The 19635-nt window shown below is 43.0% G+C and overlaps 1 protein-coding gene across 21 annotated transcripts in view; it reads left to right on the top strand.

Moving 5' to 3' along the window:
- Positions 1-19635, top strand: part of Gbf1 (golgi brefeldin A resistant guanine nucleotide exchange factor 1) — a 130204-nt gene that overhangs the window by 83012 nt on the left and 27557 nt on the right. For 11 of the 21 annotated variants that reach the window (XR_002389764.2, XR_002389763.2, XM_087185748.1 and 8 more), the window contains exons 4-9: positions 7922-8053; positions 13054-13172; positions 15133-15241; positions 15731-15791; positions 17325-17379; positions 18243-18341. Coding sequence is in view for 19 of the 21 variants with exons in the window: in XM_087185748.1 (XP_087041874.1) it covers positions 7922-8053; positions 13054-13172; positions 15133-15241; positions 15731-15791; positions 17325-17379; positions 18243-18341 (575 nt within the window). In the remaining 2 variants the exon portion in view is untranslated. The remainder of the gene's footprint in view (positions 1-7921; positions 8054-13053; positions 13173-15132; positions 15242-15730; positions 15792-17324; positions 17380-18242; positions 18342-19635) is intronic. The other 10 variants (XM_087185745.1, XM_087185746.1, XM_087185744.1 and 7 more) reach the window with 2 other exon arrangements.

Here is a 19635-nt window from a genome sequence, read left to right as displayed (position 1 = left end):
GCTTATGTGTGCACTTTGGCTCAGGAATGTGCCAGCCCAATGCTGGCCAGATGAGAAAAAGCTGCTATAGGCCAGAGCACACAGCCTCCTGGGAGGATGGTGGCTGCTGGCCTCTAGGCTAGGAGAGCATTCTCTCCTCCAAGAGCAGTGCTCGAGGCTGTGTATTGAGGCCTTTGACAAAGACTATTGGAAAGGGCAGCAGCGTGACAGGAGACTACAGTGTCAGGATTCATCCCTCTTTCAGTCAGGCCCTCTCATCATTTGAGAAGACAGTAGACATGGGGGACAACAGCAGATGCGCAGACTGACATTGGGCCAATTTGGAACTTCAGTTTTATGTTTTTGTTTTGTTTTGTTTTGTTTTTTTGGTACTGGGGATCGAACTTGGGTCCTTCCGCTTGTGAGGCAGGCAGTGGAACCACTGAGCTAAATTCCTGGCCAGTTTTATGTATATTTTCTTTTATTATATTTATACAGGGAGTTGAGCAAAGTGTGAGCAGAACACACCAAGAAGTGAAACTGCCAAAGGTTCACTTTGCTTTCGGTTGAGGGGCCTCGAGCTTCTCTAGAAATCATTGAACAATTCTTTCCAGTTACAGGGATTGAACTCAGGACCTTGCACTTGCAAGGTAAGCGTGGCGTAAATCCCCAGCTCAATTTAACAATTCTTATAACTGTTGTAATTTGGCATTGACTGAACAGAAGTTGGAGCTGGGTTTGATCTTAGGAGGATTCCAAAGGTTGTCCGGTGGGGTTGGATTTCCCACCCCCCACCCCTGCCCTCCTGGAACACAGACTGGTCACCTTCAGAGCACCTCTGTACCTAACCTGCACTCTTTGTTTACTGGACTGTTTGTGCCTTCCGTTTGGTGGCCTTTGAGGGTGGGAAGTTTGGCTGCTTGGATGAGGTGTCAGGTGTCTCCTTGGTTGTGAAATTGCTCAGCCTTGTTACTATGAGCAGCAACATGGCACTTTTCTTCTAAAGGACTCGGGCAACTCTTCTCACCCTTCTAAATCCAGACCATTGAGTCCAGTCCCCATGCAGGCCATACCACGAACTAGAACACCACAAACCTCTCTTTCTGTTCTAGCCTTGTAGGCAGCAGTAAAGTTAATGGCTAAGAGGACAGCTTTTGGAGTCAGATTAGCCTGGATTTGATTCCTGTTTCTACCATAGCTAGTTTTATGATCGTAACTGGTGGGTACATTTACTTATTCTTTTAAAATCTCATTTTTATTCTCAAAATGGCATTTAGTAGGGGCATGACACAAGGTGGTAGATGGTAGCCGTTGTTACTGTCTTTTCTAATTTATTCTAAAAGGAGAATGGATATTTCAATCAAGAGGGTCCGATAAACCAGGCATAGTGTCAAACCTCTGTAATTCTAGCACCCTGGAGGCTGAGGCAGGAGGATTGGGAGTTCAAGGCCAGCCTGGACAATTTAGGGGGAACCTGACTCAAAATAAACAGGGCTGAGCATGGAGATCAGTGGCAGACCATCCCTGGGTACAATGCCCAGTGCTGGCGGTCTGAGGGAGGAGGAAGAGACAGAGACAGAGACAGAAACAAACAGGGAGGGAAGGAGGGACAGACAGAGAATATAACTCGTGGAGAACTCTGGAGGCTCTGGATGTAGCCCTCACATAAAATATCATTTAGTGAATGAATGAGGGATTAGTAATCTCAGGACTACTCATCCAGACAGGAAACAGAAAAACCTGTTCCTTTCTCTGATACTATATATACCTTGAAATACATAGAAATTAAAAGAACTATCCCAAATTGTACCATAAATAACAACTACCAGTTATCTTGGTATTTATCCTTAGCTTATATTTCTTTTCAGTTTAGGAATCAAAGGTAGAAGCCCTTATTCTTTAATATTTTTAATATTTACTTAAAGCTTCAGAAATAAACTATTACCTGTGTAAAGAACACTGGACTGGAACTCTAAGCAGAAGAACTAGAATAATATCTTAGTTATACTTATTGCACATTTTCTTTCATCCATTGTACCAGTGTCTTTAATTTTGTTTTTCTAGTAATTCATTTTGCTGTAGTTTATAAAACTATAGATCTAGAATGGATCGAAAGAGAGAAAGAACAAACGAACAGACAGACCTGGCCCTGTACCACAGAGTTTGAGAAGCACTGTTTTAGAGGTCCATTTGAACATCTCACCAGGGTTCTGAATTGAAAATCCAGTTTGGGAAAAAAAAAAAAAAATCCAGTTTGGTTTTTTTTTTGGTACCAGGGATTGAACAGGTCCATGCGCTTGAGCAACAGGTGGCGAAACCACTGTGCTAAATCCCTGGCCCTTTTTAGTCGTATCTTTACAAAGAGGTGCTCTTTAAATTAGGACTGTCTTTACTGCTTCCCTGCTAGGAGCAAAAGTTGCAGCTACAGGAGTTTTTCCTATATGAGCTTCTCTAATGCTTCTGGCCCTCAGTGGTTGAACCTAGAGACCAAACTCCCATTTCTACCTAGCTTCATATTCTCCCTCTGTCTCTCTCCCCTTTTCTCTTAGCAACCAGTAAGGCTGACAGTGAAGATTCCTTTCCTGGTGGGTCATTAAAAAATTCAGCCCTGGGCCGGGAATGTAGCTCCGTAGCACTGCACCTGCCTGGCAAGCACAAGGTCCTGAGTTCAATCCCCAGTACTGGGAAAAAAAAAAAATCAGCCCTTCTAGTTTTCTAATTAGTATGTTTTTATAAAGCCTTGATTCATGGAATGAAAGTCCTAGAATTGAACCCAGAGCCTCTGAATGCTGGCCAAATGCCTTCCTACTGACCTGCATCCTCAGCATCTGGAATCAATGTGTCTTAGCAGCCATAGATTCAACTACTTTATCTAATTTGACAGATGAAGAGCGTGGGTATCTGTGCCTGGTATTGGTAGGAGGGAGACTACTGATCTGTCATCCACTGACTGAATTCCACACTGTCAGAGCTCCAGTACCCAGAAAGTGTTCCATGGGACTCTGTTCAAGCCTCTGCATAGTATCTCTCCTGCCTCTGCGAAAACTCTTGAAGACCTCTCATTTAAAGCCCTTTCACTTAAGAGGTAGATGATTAGCAAATCTAATCTAGTAATATGTGAAAAGAATAATATCCCAAGACTAAGTATGTTAAAGAATGCAAGGCTGATTTAATACCTGAAATCAATGAATTTAACACTAACATTCTAATGAAATTGATGAAGAAAATATATGTTACAAAATGTTATATCTATTCATGATGATCAGCATCTATACAAATTGATGGCTGAGTGGTTCCGCCACCTGCCTTACAAGCGGAAGGTCCCGAGTTCGATCCCCGGTACCAAAAAAAGAGATGGCTGAAATCATACTTTGCAGTATTAACACTGTATGTATTCACCCTAAAATTGGGAACAGGGCAAGATGTCCAATTACATAGAACTAGACATTCTAGCCAGTGCAGTGAGACAAAAATATGAAATAAAAAGCATATAAATTAGAAAAATGAAAACTGTCCCTGTTTTCAGATAACGTATAGTCATCGTCAAAGAATCTACAGATATCCAGATATCTTAATAGAAGTACATATAATATGGTCTCAGCATACAAGGTCAACACACAGAAATTGATTTCATTTCTGTATACTAACAGTGAATTATGGAAACTGAAATTAAAACAATAACATTTACAACAATCATACCACATAAAATTAGACACTTGGGTATAAAATGTAGCAAAACATATACAGAACTATATGCTTAAAACCACAATATACTGATAAGAGAAATCAAAAAGATCTAAATAAATGGAGAGGCATACCATGCTCATAGATTGACAGGCACAGTACAGCAAAGATAAACATTTCTCAGCCATGCATAGTGGCTCACACCTGTAATCCAGCACTCTGGGAAGCTGAGGCAGGAGGATCACAAGTTTGAGTCCCACTTGGATAATTTAGTGAGACCCTGTCTCCAAAAAAACAGGGGAAAAAAAGTGGGGAGGGCTGGAGATGTAGCTCAGTGCAAATGAAAGTCCTGTATTTAATTCTCAGGATGGGAGGGGAGCCATTTCTCCCCAGATTGCAATGCAATTCCTTTCAAAACTCCCAACAAAGTTATTTGTAAATATAGATAAAGCTGTCTTGAAATTGAAATAGAATAGAGAGCTGGGGATATGGCTCAGTGTCTGAGTACTTGGTGAGCATGTACAAGGCTCTGGGTTCAGTTCTCAGCACAAAAAGGAGGGAGGGAGACATGGAGGGGGGACAGGAAATGAAAAGAAAGGAAGAAAGAAAAAGCTGGAACACTGAATGATATGGGAAAGAAAAATAAAATTGGGGAAAAATCACACTACTGATTTTATTTATGTATTTATTTGAGACAGGGCCTCAGTATGGATCGAACTCAGGACCTTGTGCATGCGAGGCAGATGGTGGCACCACAGAGCTAAATCCTCAGCCCCTGCTACTGATTTTAAGACTCAGTGTCTACCTATATCAATCAAAATAGTGTAGTGTTAAAATGATAAGCACCATAGATCAGTGAAACATACAGAGAACACAGAAGAGACTCACACAAATATAGCCAATTGATTCTTGACCAAGATGCAAAGACAAGTCAATGAGAAATGTTGGAACAATAACTCATTTATATGCAGAGAGAGAGAGGCTGACTCAAAATAGATCACATGTGAAAACATAAATCCTATGTTTAACCTTTATGTAAACAGGTACTGATACATTTTGTTAGACTTTATAACTAAACTTTGTACCATTTTATTTCATTTGGAGTGTTTGTAAATGGTATTGTGTTTTGGCTTCTGTACCCATATGTTTGTTGTTAGCACACAATGGCTGTGGTACCATCTGTGGTAAACCTTTTAGAGGAAAATAGAGGGGGAAAGTCTTTGTGGCCTAGGGTTAGGCAGAGCAAGTTTAGACATTATGCCAAGACATAGTCCATAAAATAAATATTGATAAATTAGAATGTTTGTTCCATGGAAAAGAAAATGAAAAGACAAGCTTCAGACTGGGAGAAAATATCTGTAAATAACTGTTTCAGGGCCGGGCTCAGTGGTTTCACCGCCTGCTGCGAAAGCGCAAGGACCCAAGTTGGATCCCTGGTACCAAAATAAATAAATAAATAAATAATAACTGTTTCAATGATAAAGGACCTGAATACAGAATAAAGAAGTCTCTAAACTCAACAGTAAGAAAACAAACAATTCAATTAAAAATGGACAAAGACTTGAACAGACATATCACTTGCCAAAAAGAGATGTGGATAGCAGGCAAGCACACGAAAAGTTGTTCAACATCATCAGCAGTCAGGAAATGCAAATGTAAACCAGTGGAGATACCACTACCTACCTACTTGATTGGCTCACATTAAAAATACTTAAAATACAATGGACTGGAGAGGATGTAGAGGGACTGGGATTCTCATTTCTGGTGGGAATGCACAGTGGTACAGCAACTGCTCCAGAAAACAGCTTGGCAGTAAAGTGAAACACACACCCTTTGGCCCAGAAATCCCACTCCTGAGTACTTCCTCTAGAGAAATGAAAACCTGTGTTCACACAAAAACCTGGACCCAATGTTCACAGCTGTTCTATCCATAATAGCCCCCAACTGGAGAATGCCATGTCCTTCAACCAGTGAATGAATAAGGAAACTGTGGTACATCCATGCAATGGAAAACTAGTTGGCAGTAAAAAGGGAACAAACTACTGATACATTCAACATCTTGGACAGATCTCGAAGGCATCGGTTGAGTGAAAGAAGCCAGTCTCCAAGGTCACACATTGTATGATCCCTTTCAGATGAGCTTCTCGATAAAACCATGGAGGAGGTCCTGCCTTGCAAGCAGAAGGTCCTGAGTTCAATCCCCAGTACCCCCCCCCAAAATTCACATCATTAAAAATAAATAAAAATTGGAAAGTAGATCGGTGGCTGGCAGAGGTTGGAGTGGTTCGAGTGGGGAGGCTGTGACTACGAAAGGAGGGTGGAGGGAGTTCTCCAGGTGATGAAACTGTTCTATATCCTATTTGTGGTGGCAGTTACAAACCTAATGGTGTGTTAAAATTCATAGAACTTTTTTTTTTTTGGTACCAGGGATCAAACTCGGGACCCAGCGCTTGCAAGGCAGGTGCTGAAACCACTGAGCTAATAAATCCCCAGACCCAGAACTTTTTGAATCAGTCATAAAAGTGTCAGTTTTACCAGATTAACAAAAAAAGAGGTTGACAGTGTGGACCCCAGCTGTAAATTTGCCCCGTGCAGAAAGACCAGAAGCAAGTAGGTTGTAGCAACTGGATGAAAACACAATAAATCTGCTCCCTCTTTTTACTCTCAAAGATTTTTTTTTAATCTGGAGTTTCACATCTCAAATACAACGAACATGACCATTTTTTGAATGACAGACCATATCATACATAATATATTCATGTCCCTAAATCAGGAAAACTAGATGACTTTAAATTTTTAATGTGCTTTTATTTATTTTATTTTTATTTTTTTGGTACAGGAGATCGAACTCGGGTCCTTGTGCTTGTGAGGCAGGCAACGGAACCACTGAGTTAAATCCCCAGCCCTTTAATGTGCTTTTAAAAAACTGTGTTATATATTTCATTTTCCCCAAATACATTCCTTGCATGTCAACTCTGCACTAGTAGTACCACCACACACACCTATGCACACACACATGCAGGTTTTTCCCTTTTTTTTCTCTACAAATTAAATATCTCTAGGTGAACATGGTGGGGGGTTGGGGGTGGTGAAAAGCAGGTTTTACACAGCTGATATGTTCATGGACCACTACAGACGAGTTTGGAAAATGCTACCCAATCTGCCAATTAATTAAAGCATTAATCTGAGGAACAGCCGGGTGGGGGAATGTTTACCTACAGAGGAGATTGGGAGGAATTGAGTAGGAAGCTTCTCTCCATTTGCATGAAAATGAAGGTGCTTAGGAAACTCAGCTTCCCTTTGTCCCTAAAGATGGGACAGCCTGAATCACATCCCTAAATGTTTCTGGCCTACTTAGGAAGCCTTTTAAGGAACTGGATCTGAAAGATCCAAGCACAGCAGAGTCTAGAAAAACAAATTAAACTATGGGCTGAGTAGGGTCCAGGGTATGGTTTCTTGGCCTAAACTGAAATTTCCTCAGTTGTGGACTAAGTGCTGGCCACTAGGTACAATAGAAACAGTGGTTTTACAGGTTTTAGAACCATATAGTTGTGTGATGTGACACACGCATACATCTTACCTGATCCTTATTTTTTTCATCTGTAGTTTAAAGATTATGACGGCCCTTCATCTCAGGACAGTTATATCTGCTTACTTCAGGCAGAAAGAAAGCTGAGAGTGGTTAAGACCTTATAAGATCACATGCTGCCTCTGTGACTAAGAGCCTCATCACCCTTTTGTTTATTTTTGGCTTATTTTTTGGCAAGGGACTATAACTTCACCCTCCTGGGTTGTGCTACACTTTCTCTAATTGAAGTAACCTTGACTATAAGAGCAAACAATGTAAAGACAGGTGCCCAACCTGGGATTTCTTAGCCACATTGGCTGTACCCAGTATGAGATTTACCTGTGTATCTCTGGGGAGGGTGGTAAAATTGACATGGAAAATATTCTTAGTATTCAGTGATACTGAAGGACAATTTTAAAACTTGTGACAAAATATGTACTTAACACAATAACATTTAAAAAATTTTACTGTTAACTCTTTAAAATACTGTGTTTGTATGAAGTTAATCTTTTAGAGTTAGATACTGAAAATTTTATAGATAAAATAATACAGTTTCTGGGACTTGATTGAAAGTAATTAGGGGGATTCAAAGCAATCCAGAAGACTGATCCGGCAATGAGGGATTTTTTCAAGATTTAATTTATTAGAAGGTGTCTCTTCATTTCTGTTTTTTTTTGTTTTTCCTTGCAGAACTCTCAGAGATTGAACCCAATGTGTTCCTTCGACCATTTCTGGAAGTGATTCGTTCTGAAGATACCACTGGCCCTATCACTGGACTGGCGCTCACCTCCGTCAATAAGTTCCTGTCCTATGCACTCATAGGTAAGAGCTTAGGCTTCGTAGGATGGCTGTGCCCTTCGTTTCCTGCCTCTCCGGGAGTGCTTGGCTTTAAACAAGGAGTTAGTGAGACTGGGAAGCTGCTCGCAGCTGCCCCTCCTTGTAGCAGAGGAATAGGGTTGTTACTGGTGTGGTAGGGGAGGGCCTTGCCCTGGTTTCTCTAACTATGCTTTGGAGAGAGTTAAGGGGATGGTACCCTTGGAGATTTGTTTGCTTAATTTAAAAATTTTTATCTTCAAATATCGTACATACTTATTATAAGAAAACAAGCAATAGGGCCAGGGATTTAGCTCAGTGGTGCCGCCACCTGCCCCGCAGGCTCAAGGATCCTGAGTTCGATCCCCAATACCAAAAACAAACAAACATTAAAGATGTGTCTGAAAGAAAAGTTAATTGTCTTTCTTCTGTCTCTCTCAATGCTCCAACCCCTTCCTTAGGTAAACAGTGTTGCTAGCTTGGTTGACTCTTTCCATTTTTTTTTCTGCATGTGAAAATACGAATTATTACTCCATTTTAAAAAGAAAAAGGATTATGTTCTTTGTGTTTTCTTTTTTCACTTAATAATGTTAACTTAGATGTCATGATATAATTACCCATCTGATTTATTCATTTTATTGTAAAATACATAATATTAAAATTTGCCCTTTTAATCATTTTACATGTATAATTAAGTAGCATTAATTACAGTGTTGTAGTGTTGTACAAACATCAACCTGAATTACAGAATGATCTCAAAAAACAAAAATAAGCTAGGCCTGATGGCACACACCTGTAATCCTAGCACTCAGGAGGCTGAGGCAGGAGGATCGCTCCAAGTTTGAGGCCAGCCTGTACTATACAGTGAGTTCAAGGCTAATCGACGCTACATAGCGAGACCCTGTCTCAAAAAACCAAAAAAAATAAATAAATGAGCGAAAAATAAATGAATCAATGAATGAAAACATCTCTATCATCTATTTCCCATTTTTATCACCCTAGAGAGAAACAGTATTCATTAAGCAGTAGTGGTTTTTTTTTTCTTTTCTTTTCAGTAACTGTATAATTCCCATAGTGGAGTGTTAAAACACAATTCATGCGATCATTCCTTTATTACTTAATATTTAGGTTGCTTCTTTTTTGGAGCCATTATAAGTTATACCGAAATAAATGCTTATTCATTCTTATTCATATGTCCTTATTTACTAATTTTACTTGTATATGAAATATTCTCAATTTAGAATTTCTGGTTTAAAGGCCATATGCATGTCACATTTTTATAGGTACTACCAGGCTCCTTTCCCAAAAGATTGTGTCATTTACACTTTCACCAGCAAATCTGAGGATTCATTTCCCCACTCTGTCACCAGCACTGCATATCACAGAGGCGTGTGTGTGTGTGTGTGTGTGTGCGTGTGTTTGTGTGCATGCATATGCACCACTTTGGTGGATAAACATTGATGTTTTGTTGTTTTTACTGTATTTTATTTTTTTAATTTACTTATTTTTTTGGTACTGGGGATCAAACTAGTGTCCTTGTGCTTTCAAGGCAGGTGGCAGGTGAAATCCCTGGCCCTGTTTTTATTTTCTTAAGGTTGAATGTTTTAATTTCCTCTCCTTTGCCTCTCTTTTATTGTCATTTTTCTTATCAATTTGTAAAAGTTTTTTGTGTAGAAGGGCTATTAACCCATTGTCTATCATGGTATTACAAATCTTTGCTCTCAGTCTAGGCTAAGTATTTCACCCATGCTTTAGTTGATTTCTGAATGTTTGTGGTGTCTTCTTTTTTTTTTTTTAATCTTTTAAGCTGGTCTTGTCACTCACAATCCTAAATTCCTTTTCCCCTATTACCAACCCATGTATAAGGTTGAGGAACATAAAAACCAGGCAGCTGTCTTTGTTTCTAAGTAGGGAGACAAGGAAAAATGAGGATCAAGCTATAGCTAGCCAGAAAAGCAGTGGCCTTCAGTTCAGGATAAGAATACCCTTTATCTTTTCTATAAAGTTAGATTTGCTTAGCTGAAGCTTTCAGGATCATGAGCAGGAGTCCTGGGCGCCCGCCAGGTTCTGAATATATGTATCAGCCTCTGCCAGCACCCTAGTCTCAGTTTCATGTTTTCCTGAACAAAATCAGGCCCAGACACTTTCAGCCTTGCCCTGAGCACCACCTACAGTTCATGCCTCTTCATAGCCCCCAGCAGCTGCCCTTCCATATCTTCGATCTGATCTCTTTGTGGTGCTCTCTCCCCTGCCCACCCGTGGCAGACAGGCTGATCACTGGAGACGTCAGGTCAGCTGAAGTTGCCTGTGGTGGGAAAGGAGAATGCTGGAGGTGGTGGTTGTAGTGGGCCTAAGAAAAGGGGCAGGAAGGAGGTGAAATTGGCAAATTTCCTTGCAGCTGGCTCTAGAGGAAGGGGTCTTGGGAAGAGCAGGCCCACTAAGTGAGTGCAAACCAAACAATCCTTTGTTTAGGCTGTCCTCCTAGAAGAAACTGCCCCTTACCTCTCAATCCTGTGACCCAAGGTTTCTGGGATTATTTTAGGTCCTACTTCAAGGACTGGCCTTTAGTTTGGCCCCACACAGCTGCCAGACCAGGATTTGTGCCACTGACTGCCCAGCTCACTGCCAGACTCTGTGGCTCTAACAACATCACTGTTACCTCCTTTTTTAGAAAATGAACTTTGCTCAAATGAGAAAGGGAACAAGGGAGGGGGAAGGGGGAATGGAAAGAAGGGACAAGAAAAAAGAGACAATAGAAGGAAAAAATGGAAACAAAAGTGTTATATATAAGGAGGGCTAAAGGGGGGATGGGAAAAAAGGAAGAAGCAAGATTTATCATGTACAGGTACAAATTCCCTATGATGAATGTTACCATGTATATCTAAGATGTACCAATGTTTTGCTAAAAAAAAGAAGAAAATGAACTTTGCTACTTTGTTTAAGCTCAAAGGCTAAGAATATAAAGAGATTAGTAGAGCTTAAACCACCTTAACAAGAGATTACTGAAAGAAGGAAAGAAATGGACCCTAGGAGCCCTGTGAGATGGGACAAGACCCCTGAGCTCTGAGAACCACGTGACCCTGAGAAGAACATGGTCTTCCAGTATGGATGTGGGATGGTCAGGGTTGCAAGGGCCTGAGTGTAGGATTTTCTGTGCTGCCTGGGAGAAACATGAAGAGTTAGGGTGATCAGAGGAGGAGCTAGGTCATCCTATTATACTGTTTGTTGTTTTTGGTACTGGGAATCAAACTCAGGACCTTGTGCTTGCCAGGCAGGCACAGCGCCACTGAGTTACATCCCCGGCCCTGGTGCTGTATAGCATGAAACTGGCTTTCCCCGTATGACTTCAAAGTAGCCACTCCTGGTGCTCTAAAGGGTGCTCTAAGCAAGACAAAAGGGTTTTGGTTTTTGTGTTTTGTTATGTGTGTGTGTGTGTGTGTGTGTGTGTGTGTGTGTGTGTGTGTGAGAGTGGGAATAGAATATCCAAGGCCTTTGCTCTGAGCTACATCCCCAGCCCTTCTCTTATTTTGAAACAGCTTCTCCCTGGGTCACCGGGCTCCGCTTGCACTTCCAGCTCTCCTGCCTTGGCCTCCCAGAGTGCTGGGATAACAGAAATCAAGCACAATACCCAGATTAAAAGTATTTGTTGAGGTGTCAGAGACTACTAAAAAAGAAAGATGAGACAGAAGAAAACAAAGGAAAACCACTCACATTTAATGAAAGTTTTCCGGCTCGTTGTTGTAAGAGGAATGCTCAGGTTTCTCAGTCGTCCCCTGAGCTTTAGGCTCAGGATCTTCATTCATTTCAGGTAACAAGAAAGAGAAAATGGCAGGAATGTCTTCTGACTCCTACTACTTTAAACTAGGAAGTGCTGGGGATTTAGCTCAGTGGCACCACACCTGCCTCGAAAATGCAAGGTCCTGAGTTTCTCCAGAAGAAAAACAAAAACAAAAAAACTAGGAAGTGCTCCTGCATTTCATCATGCCACTTCCGGAGCAATTGTCTCTCTCACTTGCAGATGTATGCTCCTTTCAGTACTGAACAAGAGTAGAAGCGGTCCTTAATGGCAGCCAGCTGTCCAGGCAGTTCTGCAGACCCTGTAACCCTCAATGGAGCCCTGCTTCATGGGGCTGTTTAATGTTTGAATGGGAGCAGAGCCCCTGCCCTGGCAGCACTGTGTTCACTTCCAGCCTAATGCTTGCTGTCCAACCTCTAGCTTCTCCTTTCTTATTCGCAGGTGAAATCCTCCCTCTGTTCTCCCCAAATAGCAAACCTTCAGTCCTATTGTCTCTTCTTCTCTCCTAATACCATGTTAATTAAGCTGGCAATAAGATACCTACTCAGTGTCATAAAGAATGAAGCCAGAGGCATGACAGGAGTATTGGTGGCAGTGACTGTTCATTTGCCTCCATTATGGGAACTGCACCTGAGCCCACAACTCCGAAAGTGATCAGGGAAAAAGCTATATTAAAAGATGAAAGAGGGCTGCAGGTTTAGCCCAGTGGTTCTGCCAGCTGCCTTGAAAGCACAAGGACCTGAGCTCGATCCCTGGTACCAAAAAAAAAAAAAAAAGATGAAAGAGCTGGGTACGCACCTGTAATTCCAGCATTTGGGAGGCTGAGGCAGGAGGATTTGCTGGGAGGTTGAGGCAAGCCTGGGGTACATAATGAATGCAAGACCAGCCTGAACTGCAGAGCGAGGACCTGTCTCAGGCCCCCCCATCAATAAAAGATGAAAAAGAATGTGGGTATGGTGGCACAGGCCTATAATCCCAGAACTCAGGAGGCTGAGGCAGGAGGATTGCCTTGGATTTGAGGCCAGCCTGGGCTACATAGTGAGTTCAAGGCCAGCCTGAACTGCATAGAGAGGCCCTGTCTCAAAAAACAAAGCAAAAAAAAAGTCATGAAATTGGAGAGAAGAAAGCCAAAGTCTCTCAAAGCAATCCATAGTCAGGCTGTCTCCCTTTTCTTTCTTTCACATCATGTAATCTGTCCTTTTTGCTGGAGCAGATCCCACTCATGAGGGCACAGCAGAGGGCATGGAGAACATGGCAGACGCTGTCACCCATGCCCGTTTTGTGGGCACAGATCCTGCGAGTGATGAAGTTGTCCTGATGAAAATCCTTCAGGTAAGTGAGAAGGAAAGAGCAATTAGGCTAATGGCCAGAGGCTAGTGCCACCGACTCTGCTTATTTGAGGCTGCCGGGAGCAGGAAGCTATGTTTTGACTCCACTGGAGCTTAGGGACTGACTTTGTTTCCAAACAAGCATCTCACATACCCAGTGTAAAAGCTTTTCCTAAGGAAAATAATGAAAAGCTTTAAATGAATTGATGTCAAACACCAGAAGCCCTTAATACACATGTACCTCTCACTGACTATATCTGTGCCGTTCACTGGCTCCTGGGCTAGGGTTGGAATGAGTTCTGAGCTAAGTCGGAGTCATTGCAGAGTGAGGGAACAGTTCCCAAGCCAAGCTCCTAGGAGACCCCTCAGCAGGTTGAGGTGAAGTCAGCACCCTTGCTAACCTCTTTTCTTTTTTTTTTTTTTTGAGAGAGAGCACAAAATTTACTAATGCCAAAACCAAAAAGTCCAGTTTAGAAACATCTTTTTGATTTCTTACGTATACATTGAGAACTATAAACGTTTTTTTGGTTTTTTATATATTTTGGTTTCGGGTTTTTTTCATTTTTCGATTAATTTTTGTACTTGTATTACTATATGTTGGAGTACATGATGATTACATTCACCATAGAAGTTTGATACATGTCCATAACACATTTAAATTCTCTTCTTTCTCCCCTCCCTCCACCTTTCCTTTATTTTTCCAGCACCAGATTCATTTGTGTATCTTATAAGAGCTTATAAAGCTAATTATCATGCATATAGATTAAAAACCAGACTGCTAGGCCAAAGAACGTATAAAACATGACATATACAAAGTCAAGGTACAAGGTATACTTTTAGATACATTGTCCACACTGGGTTACATTACTTTATTTTTCTCCTTTTTGCTATCATGCAAATAGCTATATCTATATCTATATATAAAGAGGTTTCATATAATAGAAACCATGTGATATTTAAGCTTCTGTGACTGAGTTGCTTCACATAATATTATGTTTTCAAAGTGCATACATTTTCCTACAAATAACTTCGGTCTAGGGCTGGGGATTTGGCTCAGTGGTGCCGTCACCTGCCTTGCAACCACAAGGTCCCGAGTTCAATCCCCGGTACAAAAAAAAAAAACAACTTACGTCTATCCTTCTTGATGGCAGAGCAATACTCTATTGTGCAAGTACTCTGTGTGTAAAAATACCACATTTTAATCCATTCGTGTGTTGATGCGCATTGATCTTTTTTTGTTGTTGTTGCCAGGGATCGAACTCAGATCCTTCTCCTTTTGAGGCAGGTGACAGAACCACTGAGCTAAATCCCCGGCCCTACATTGATCTTTTGATGGACATATAGACTGTTTCCATGAAGATATGCTGCCTCTTTTTAAACTCTTGCCTCTAGGGTCAGGGATTTAGCTCAGTGGCACTGTGCCTGCATCGAAAGCACAAAGTCCAGAGTTTGATCTCTGGTACCAAAAAAAAAAACCACAAACTTGCCTCTTGCCTGAGGATGTAAATCAGTGGTGGGTGCGTGCCTAGCATGCATGAGGCTCTGGATTCAATCCCCAGTGCTGAAAAAATATTTTTAATTAAACAAAAAAAAGCCTACTGGGCTGGGGATTTAGCTCAGCGGTTCCACCGCCTGCTTTGCAAGCGCAAGGACCTGAGTTCGATCTCTGGCACCAAAAATAAAAAGATTTTTTAAAAAGCCTAACTTGGTGTGGTGCCGCACGCCTATGACCTCAGCACTTGGGAGGCTGAGGCAGGAGGATCATTGAGTTCAAGGCCTCCCTGAGCTACAAAGTGAGACCCCGCCTCAAAAAACCACACACACACACACACACACTCACAGAATTTTATCCTTGAGAACTTCCCTGGAGACCGGGGAATACTAGGTAGCTTCTCTCCCCATAGGTAAACCTCTTCACCTCGCCTGCCTTGGTACCACAATGTCTCCTCTTTCTTCCTGCTCAGGTTCTCCGGACTCTGTTGCTGACCCCAGTGGGTGCCCACCTGACCAATGAATCTGTGTGTGAGATTATGCAGTCTTGCTTCCGGATCTGCTTTGAAATGAGGCTCAGTGGTAGGTGCTTGAGTACTGGCTCCTCTGCTCTTCCTGGGGCCAGGGTTTGAGTGTGTACGTAGGATGCATCAGCCTTGGCGAGATGGAAGACTCAGAGGTTCTCCATCGCCTACTTGTGAAGCCTTTGGGATCTAGAAGACTATTAGACCGTTGTGATGGAATAGAGACCTCAACCCATCACACCAGGGCAGGGGTGGGGATGAGCCCAGACTGACTCAGCCCCAGCACAAATCCCTCTCCCTGGAGGTTTCTGGGATTGACACCAGCCTGCAACCTCAGCAAACGTGTAGAGCACCCCTTTTCCCTGACTCAGTAGTGTCACCTAGTGGGCCAGCAAAGTGATGGCTGCCAGGCCGAGCTGAAGCTGGTTTTAATAAGTTAGGCATAATCCTTGGTAAACAAGGTTTGGAGGGGAGTCTGCTCTGAGAAGCCTCCTGATAATAGCACAGCAAGTAATGACACCTGTGTTATTTGTTTTTGCCTGTGCAGAGTTATTGAGAAAATCCGCAGAGCACACTCTCGTAGACATGGTGCAGCTGCTCTTCACAAGGTAAACCTGCTGCTGTTTGCTTCAGCCCGGCTGCCCAGGCCTCTTGAGTCTGCCTGCTTCCACAGAGCCACTTCAGGGGCCTGGCCAACCCCATGGCCACATCAGAGGCTGCTGGGATTATGGATAGGGGCAGTTCTCTGGGCCCAGGGTTACTGAACAAGGGAGGAGAAGGAAGGAGCTGGCTTGGCCTCGGGAAGGCAGAGGGTTATTTCATGTAGGCTGGCCAAGTTTGTTCTGCCTCCCTGCTTGTGTCTGTTTCTGTACAGATAGCAACTGGGAAAGGGAACCCAGAGTGGAAGTCATGCTTGGGGGTCCTAGAGCAGGTTGCTGAGCTCCCAGAGCACAGTCCAATTTCTGTGGGTGAAGGCCAAGGCTAGGGTGACCAGCAGTTGTGAGAGCTGATCTGCTGTCTCTCATCTTGGTTTACCCAGGACTGACTTGATTGTAGCACTTCAAGTTCTGCCTCCTGACAAACCCCTCAGTCCTAGGCAAACCAAAATGTTACTTTCCCTAGGTAAGGCCATCAACCTAAGGTTTCTGACCAACCTACTGTCTCCTGCACTTCCTTTCAATGAACTCACTTTGAGAGGAACTGAAGTGATCGCTTTAACACTTCCCCTGGTATTTCTTTTTTGCTTTCAGGTCCATAGATAATAATCCTTATTATCAACAGACTAGATGGGCCTTAAACCTGCTGCAAAGAATGCCTTAATCCTTACTCCTTGTGGCAGGAATTTTTTTTTTTTTGTACCGGGGATTGAACTCAGGTCTTTGCACTTGCACAGCAGGCAGCGAAATCACTGAGCTAAATCCCTGGCCAGAATGCCTTACTCCTTAGCCTCGAATTTCCTTGTTTTAAAGCTCCAACCTGCTTTTTTTTGCCTTTTTTTTTTGTACCAGGGATTGGACTCAGGACCTTGCACTTGCCAAGTCAGGGGTGGTACCACTGAGCTAAATCCCTGACCCTCCAACCTGCTTTTTACTTTTTGTCCTATGCTCAGGCTCCTGGGGTTTTGGTAGGTTGCCCTGTCCCCATCTTTTGGTTTTCAGCAGTTCTTGCCAAGGATGAAAGAGCCTCTGCTCTCCATGGGCACTTAGTAACCTTGCCTTAGTGATTGCCTTTTTGGTCCATGTCATACTTCCCTCAATTCCAGTGGCTCTTTGATGAAGCTCTGAAAAAGATGAAATTAGGCCAGGCGTGGTGACCCACACCTGTAATCCCAGCTACATTGGAGGCTGAGGCAGGAGGATCACAAGTTCGAGGCCAGCCTGGGAAACCTAGCAAGACCCTTTCTCAGAAGGACTGAGGATGGATCGCAGTGCTCCCTGGGTTCAGTACCAAGTACCATACACATACGTGTATGCATCGAGTGCGCACACGCACGCACAAATGAAGTTATCTGCTTCTTGAGAATAACTAGCTTTCCTAAGAGACAGGGATGCTGTGGTCTAAAGGACCTTTGTCTGTGGCTGGCGTGGAGGAGGACAGTTGTCAGTATCCCCAGTGACAATTTGTGGGATTCTGTTTTATAGGTTACCTCAGTTTAAAGAAGAGCCCAAGAACTGCATGGGGACCAACATGAAGAAGGTAGGGTCTGAGGGTCTGTGTCCCCACTGAGGTGTGACTCTCCCATCAGTACCATGGGTACCCTCCAAAGTGAAGACAAGCTTGTGGCTGGACTGGTGATGGCAAAACTTTCAGAGCTCTTAATGATGCAAACGGCCCGCTGCAGCACATGTGCCATGGGCTTGCCACTGCTGGCCTGGACTGTTCTGCTCAGAATCTAGAAATAGCTCTCCTTTAGGGAGAAATTTATCCTTTCCCAGCTTCTCTCCTTCCCCAACCCTTCCTTTCGGCCTCCTTTGTTAACCCACAACATAAATTGGTGAGCCAGTCCTTCGTGGAACCTGGGTGAGGCCCATCAGGCTGGATTTAAAATGTTTATTGACAAAGATGTAAGTCCAGTCATCCCTTGGGGGCTCAGCCTTGTTAGCAGGTAGGAATCCTAGAGAGCCTATGCCTCACATCCTATCCTAATACTGGACAAGACTGGGCTTACACTTGCTCTAGTTTCTCCTAAAGACAAAAATCCCCAGGAAGCTGAGGCAGGAGGATCACCATGAGTTCAAGGCCACCCTGAACTACATAGTTAGACTGTCTCAAAAAAAGACATAAATCAACCCAGACTGCAAAGGGTTTTTAAACTACTAGGAAAAGAATGATGGTCAGAAGCACAGCCCACTTTTTTCTTAAACTGAATCCTGACTTTCTGAAGATTCTGTTTGCAGCCCTAAGAGGTTCTTCCCATGGAGATGACCCTGGTTGTTAGGGCCACATACCTGACCTTCCCGTCCCCAGCCCTTCATCCCCATTCCTGCCCTGTGCCCTTCTGGCGTGTGTCTGAGTTTATTTCATTCTGTTTAAATCATGCATTTGCCTGTCTTTCACAGATTTCTCCATGTCTCCTCAACAAACTGGAACTAAGTAGTGGGGAGCAGACCAAAGCCCTGAACCAGTTAGAGAGGGTACTGCTCTTTAAGAACCTCAAGGTCTCTCTCCCTCTCCCTTTCCTTTCCTCCTTTTTATTAATTTCTTTAAATGTTAATTTTTTATACATAACACCTAGGTCCTACTTATTTCCATTATGTAGAGCACAACTTACCCTTCCTGGTAACAGCAGCTTGGCTTTGGGAAAGTTGCATGTGCTTGTAGCTGTGCAGTGTTGGAATTCTCCTGGGCTCTTGTTGTCTGGAGGCAGAGGAACTCTGAATATCACAGTGAGAGCCTCCGTCCTGCTGCTGTCATGGAGAAATCTAAGATCTCCATTTCTGGGGAAACTACAGAGACCTTTTTCCTCTTCTCTTTCCCTGCCTCAAGTCAACCTGGATATCTGAACTGGGTTTGAAAGGAAAAGGTAGTCCATCTGGTGGGTCTTTTATTTCTTGGTACCATTAAAGGCACCATTCTGAGGTTTACAGGTCTAGATTGAGAAGGGAACATGGTCCTGAGACAGCCCAGGGCACTGGGAATACTTTGATATTTGCAAAGATACTCTTTTCCTGCAAATCAAGATGTAGGAGAGATGAGGACAGGAGCCCAAGCTAAGGGGACCCTAAGCCCCATGTACATGCCTCAGGAAGAGAGAGAAGGGAGTAGGAGACCCTCAGCTATCTATTGCAAGAGTGTTTATATGAGAGGTAAACGTGGACATCAAGGTCACTGAAGATTGTGTGTGTGTCTGTGTCCGTGTCCATGTCCCTAGCTAAACAGAGGCCTGTGTCCTCTTTAATGCATTGCTCAAGTTTCTTCTGTATGCTTAGATAGTCTCAAGTTGCAGCTCTCTTCATGGGCTACTTAGCATGTTGCCCATGATAATTAACATGGAACCTGCTCTTTTTTTGTAAAGCTTTTGTTGTCCTTTGGAATACAGAGTTGTACAGATAAGGTGGTGTAGGGTACCATGAACACCTGCCCCTGCATCTTAGGATCTTAGGACAGGGAACATAATTATACTTGATAAAAGCTGAAGCATTTGTGACACCTGGCAGCTTCTCAGCCCCTACTCCAGCCAGAAGGCCAAGAACATTCATTGAAATGACCAGGTTGGAGCTAGCTTTGCAGAGGATAGAGAGGGAACTAAGAAAGACCCATCCTAATACAGAAGGAATGTCAGTAAGTGACTGTCATTCTCTATGAAAGTAGGACTGACATGGGACAGTTTCCTGGGGAGAAAAGCTACCCCATAAAAGTGGACCCAGTTCTTAGTATCTTTTGGAGCTTGGAGACAACTGCCAGGAAAGACTGGAAGTCCTTGTTTTCCCTCACTAATCACTTGGACTTCTT

Source organism: Heterocephalus glaber, unplaced genomic scaffold (assembly GCF_053883595.1).
Source record: "Heterocephalus glaber isolate CG9 unplaced genomic scaffold, H.glaber_assembly_v1.0 deba00001498, whole genome shotgun sequence".
Lineage (NCBI taxonomy): Eukaryota > Metazoa > Chordata > Mammalia > Rodentia > Bathyergidae > Heterocephalus > Heterocephalus glaber.
The sequence above is the reverse complement of the archived record's forward strand: the minus strand, read 5'-3'. Positions and strand labels throughout refer to the sequence as shown.